Consider the following 4,645-nt stretch of genomic DNA (forward strand, 5'->3'; position numbering starts at 1 on the left):
GGTATAAAAAAGTGTAAATGATATTGGTTAAATAAAATAGTTTATATATGATTCAGGGCTTGTGCCTTTTTTCTGTTTAATAATTTTGCCAGTATTTACAAATGTCTCCAAATGTCTCCCTCTACCTAATGTGATGATAGATCTAACATTAACAAGGACCAACACGTTTTTCATTTATCTCAATGTTTTGTACCTTTAAATGACCAAAAAAACAAACACTTATTTTTAAAAATAGTAAATAAATAATATTGACTAAATAAAGCTGCAAAATCACTTACTTGGGTTAGTTATTAGTTACCTTTATACTTAAAAGCATGCAGGCTAAAATGGGTTACCTGACAAGAAAAACAAACTATAAAGAGTAAAAACACTCTTTTCTTGGGTTTTATTGCTTCCTTGGACAAACTGGGACTTTCTCCTACAGTATGAACAGCTTCCACTGTTTCTGTTGACTTAGCAGCATGTTCACATCTGTCACTAGGAATGTCCCAGAGCTTTAGAAATGGGCAACACTAGCAAACAAAAACCTTTTAAACAGCTGCTATGTGTCAGAGTGGCTGACATGTGCTGTGACTGTCAAACAATATAGAGCCCCTTTCCCCCTGCAGACCTGCAGCTGAATGGAAAATATAAGGGTCTGAATTGGTTTGTGATGGATGTGTCTTTCTGTGATTGTAGAGTGTTACACTGAGGGTTTTGTTTTAGTGTCTACCATCAATCATCTTTTTGCTTGTCCTTTTCACTCTCTGGCTGTTTCATCGACATCCTACACCGGGGGCTGCACTTCAGATTATTGCAACACTGTTGCTTTTAAGGTCCACGTGATTCTAACACCTCTGTATACAGTAATTAAAATAAAACCAAAGTTATTTTTAAAATAAAATGCAAAGAGAGAATTTTTAATATGAAGCATGGCCAAAGAAAGGACGGTGAATAAAGATCCTCATTAAAGATTTGATACAAATCACCACACAGGAACACTAAAAGAAAAAAAAACAACTTTTGTTTAAATGTTTTCCAACACTGAGATTCAGGGATGAAACTGACAATTTCACTAATCTGCACAAACAATTCCTAAATGACTTCTTACAGTGTTTGAAATGCCCACAAGCTTTTTCTGAATCTCTAGCCTGCATAACTTGGCCATCCTGGCCATCTGAAAAGCATTCTGCACTATCTGCAATCTACAGGCTTACTTATCCGTGCCAGCTTGTAATAAAACACAACTATTGCAACTTTGATCACTTTTATCACTCAGCAGCTGATGAAACTTGCAGACACAAAGAGCTGACTCGCTGATAAAATCGTGAAATTTGCCTCTTTTGTGTGTAACACCTGTTTCTTTTTGGTATTGCATAAAAAGAAATCATGTAATTAACTATGCTATCCGAATTTGAGGATTTTGCACAGTTATAATCCGTTTTAAAATTGATTTAATTTGAATTACTCACATTTGCAACCAATAAAGCAAATAACATCTCTTCTTCTCTGCAGCATGTTCTCGTGCTTGAATGTAACAATAAACTGTATAACCAATAGCAATAAATCTACTTTTCTGTGCTTTGTGTCATAAGACCTGATCGATTTTGTTGAGAGATACTTGTGTGATTGAGGAACGAAGAAGGGTCTGTTTTCAATTAGCAGTGTGGCGAGTTTTTGCACGATTCTTCAGATAAATTAAAAGGCATCGCTTTATTGTAGCGGTGAAGTCGAGCAATGAGAAATGATGCTGTGGGTCATTAGGCTCAGTGGTCCCGTTTGAGGTGGTTTAAAAGCCTCCATTATGGCCTGCGACGAGCTAAATGGACTTTCAAATTGCATTTCATGTTGCATGTGACTTAAATCCAAATATGCTCGTGGACGTGAGCCGAAGTATTCATTTAAACAGAACCGCAGTAAAGGTTGTATTTGAAGGGACTGTTGGAGCTTAATAAACTAAAGCAATTAAATTATTGGCAGATTTAAAGAAAATATTATTATTATTATTATTATTATTATTATTATTAAACCATATAATTGACACACACAATTTTGCGTAACGAAAATCTTTCCATTTCTCAATCTACCTGGTTGGGTTAATACATTTTCCACATCTCCAACACATCAGCACATCCTGCCACCGCAATTCTAATTTCATAATTTCAGGTTAAGTAACACTTCTCGTCATCAGACAGTCGCTCCGGGATGGAGGGCCGCGGGTGGGACTTACCGACACACTCGTTGGCCTCCCTGGCTGTGGCTCTCTGCCACGGTCTGTCGTAGTGAAAAGGTTTGCACCTGTCGCACTCGGGCCCGGCGGTGTTGTGCTTACACTCACACACCAGATTCCCGTCTCGGTCCTTTACGCACCGAGATGCGTGTCCGTTGCATTTGCATCTCCCTCCGACCTGCAGGTCCGACACTGAGTAGAAATACGAGTCCCGGGCCAGTTCCGAGTCGTCCTCATTCTCGTCGCCGAAAGTGTGCAACCTGCTGAAGATGACCTTAATGTCCGTGGCTGTGACCCAGTCCTGCAGCACCGGGGAGTTGTCAAAGTCATGCGCCGACGGTCTGCCGTCCAGCGTGCTGAAGGCGATGAGCCCGCCGGTCAGAGGGTAGATGTCGGTGTGTGAGTCCGTGCAGACTGCCTCCTGCTCGTTCTGTTTTGTGATAACGGCCCTGTTGGGCTTGTTATACATCTTCCTGCACTGGGTAGAGTAAAACTGAAAGGGTACCCAAGTTTTCCCGTAGTCCATGGACTTGTAAATAGCCATGGATTCGGGTCGGGGCGAGCAGAACTGTAGGCTCACATACGTTACCTCAAACTTCTTGCCGAGGGACAGAGTCAGGGTGACATTTTGCGGGTACTGGATGAAGTTCTCAGACTGCCAGCAGGTGAGGTTGTGAGGGTTGTTAAGATCCGTTAGATACGCTGGTGGGTGATACTTCTTGGGGTCAGAGGCGTCGCAGGTGTGACAGTTTCTGGTTTTCTCCTCTCCTATCTCGGCAGAGGTCACCAGGCAGTAGCGACTCGGCGTCTTGCCGCAGGTACTGGACACCCTCACTTCCTTCCCGAAGGCGGAGTTGACGAAGTCCGGGATGCAGCGCCGCGGGTTGCCGTGTTCGTCGTAGCAGGGATCCGGAGGAGAGGTCTGTGCTGCAAACGTGCTCATCCCGTACCCTCCAGAGGCGCTCCTGCACGACAGGGACACGGCGAGCAGCAAAACCAGCACAACATCCACAGCTCTTATCATGGTGGCTCCGTGATCCCCCAAGTGTGTCTGCAGAGTTGAGAGGGAACACAGAGAGCACGAGAGTGAGTTATTTTAGTGATGACACAAAAATATATTAATATCTGATAAAAAAAATATAAGTGATAAAAAACTGGAGTATATTTATTCCTAATTTTGCTTATCTAAAATCTATAAAAGCTCACTTTACCTGAGATTTATTTTAAATAATGTAAAAGACCGGCGAAGACGCGCTACTTTTCTCACTCGTTGGTCTCGGTTTGTTTGTTTCTTCCAATCTCTTGCGTAAAAATAGAGAAACGGATGGATTTAAGAGTCGCTTGTGTCCTTATAGCAAGTCCCGCTCCTCCTGCCGGTCTTTTCAAAATTTCTCTCTCTCCCTCCCTCTCTCGCTCTCTCTCTCTCCACATATTCTCTCGCGTGGATCGGATCTTGCTTGGCACGGCTTTAGGTCAGTTCATCTTGGGTGACAGCAGGCGGAACAACGACGTCCACTGGTGGCGCTTCAGGAGACTGTTGCGGTAGTGGGGCGCAAATTACCTCAGGAGAGAAGACAGAGAAGTGTGAATCTGAGAGACCCCCCCTCCCCAGTTGATCCGGTACTTTATGCTGGGTTGAGCACGTTTAGCAGAAAACAGTGAAATCACCCTTCCATACAGTAAAGCCCTGCTATATCCACGAAATATTTGCAGTTTTCTTCCTCTTCTACTTCTTTTTTCTTTCTTTTTGCCCAAGGCCAAACTGGTCCTAATTTACCATTTACTTTCCCAATTTTTAAAAGTATTGGCATTTCACCATTTAAAAAATGACTTAATTTCATTCTGTTATGTGTAATTATTTTTAAACGACATCAACATAAAATGTTTCAGAAGGACAAAAGGAAAGGTCTTATGTCCCTCTCAGGTTTCTGTCCACAGTGGAACAGTTGGAGGGATTAGGTTTACTTAAAATGAAACAGGCACTAAATTGTGGAGTGCGCCAATAATGTGCTCTTTTTACTATGTTAAATTCGAGTGTTTAGATTATTTGGAGAGCAATTAAGCGTTTTTTTCTTGGTTTCTTATTGGAAACCAAACTGCTTCGGGATAGCAGCCATACTCAGTTGCAGAATGACGCCAGCGTTTGTACTTTCACACGGGTCGGGTCTTGAAAAATAAAACATTTGCACACCAGATTCAAGGCTTTTTTTTCTGTGCAGGGTTTCAGAATACATGCCTCTTGAGTTGGAAATCTTCTGTGACCAGCTGCTCCATGAGACCTGTTGAATATTGGCACAAAAAGTAACCGCGCCATCTTGTGCCCATGGAGGGAAACAGCAGCTCAGCGTTCAGTGACCGGCTGGTACTGTCTGTATATTCCAGGTGATGGAGGTATAACACCACGTAGAATAAAGACCTTCACTGCTTAAAGGAGTG

The 4,645-nt window shown here is 42.4% G+C and overlaps 1 protein-coding gene across 1 annotated transcript in view; it reads right to left on the minus strand.

Moving 5' to 3' along the window:
* Positions 1-3,568, minus strand: part of ntn1a (netrin 1a) — a 55,953-nt gene extending 52,385 nt beyond the window's left edge. Inside the window, exons 1-2 of the mRNA XM_005736223.1 lie at positions 3,421-3,568; positions 2,210-3,260 (exon numbers count right to left, since the gene is read on the minus strand). Of these exons, the coding sequence (XP_005736280.1) occupies positions 2,210-3,233 (1,024 nt within the window). The 5' untranslated portion in view covers positions 3,234-3,260; positions 3,421-3,568. The remainder of the gene's footprint in view (positions 1-2,209; positions 3,261-3,420) is intronic.
* Positions 3,569-4,645: the final 1,077 nt, after the last annotated feature.

Source organism: Pundamilia nyererei, unplaced genomic scaffold, assembly GCF_000239375.1.
Source record: "Pundamilia nyererei isolate P.nyererei 1_Seehausen unplaced genomic scaffold, PunNye1.0 scaffold00068, whole genome shotgun sequence".
Taxonomy (NCBI): Eukaryota; Metazoa; Chordata; class Actinopteri; order Cichliformes; family Cichlidae; genus Pundamilia; species Pundamilia nyererei.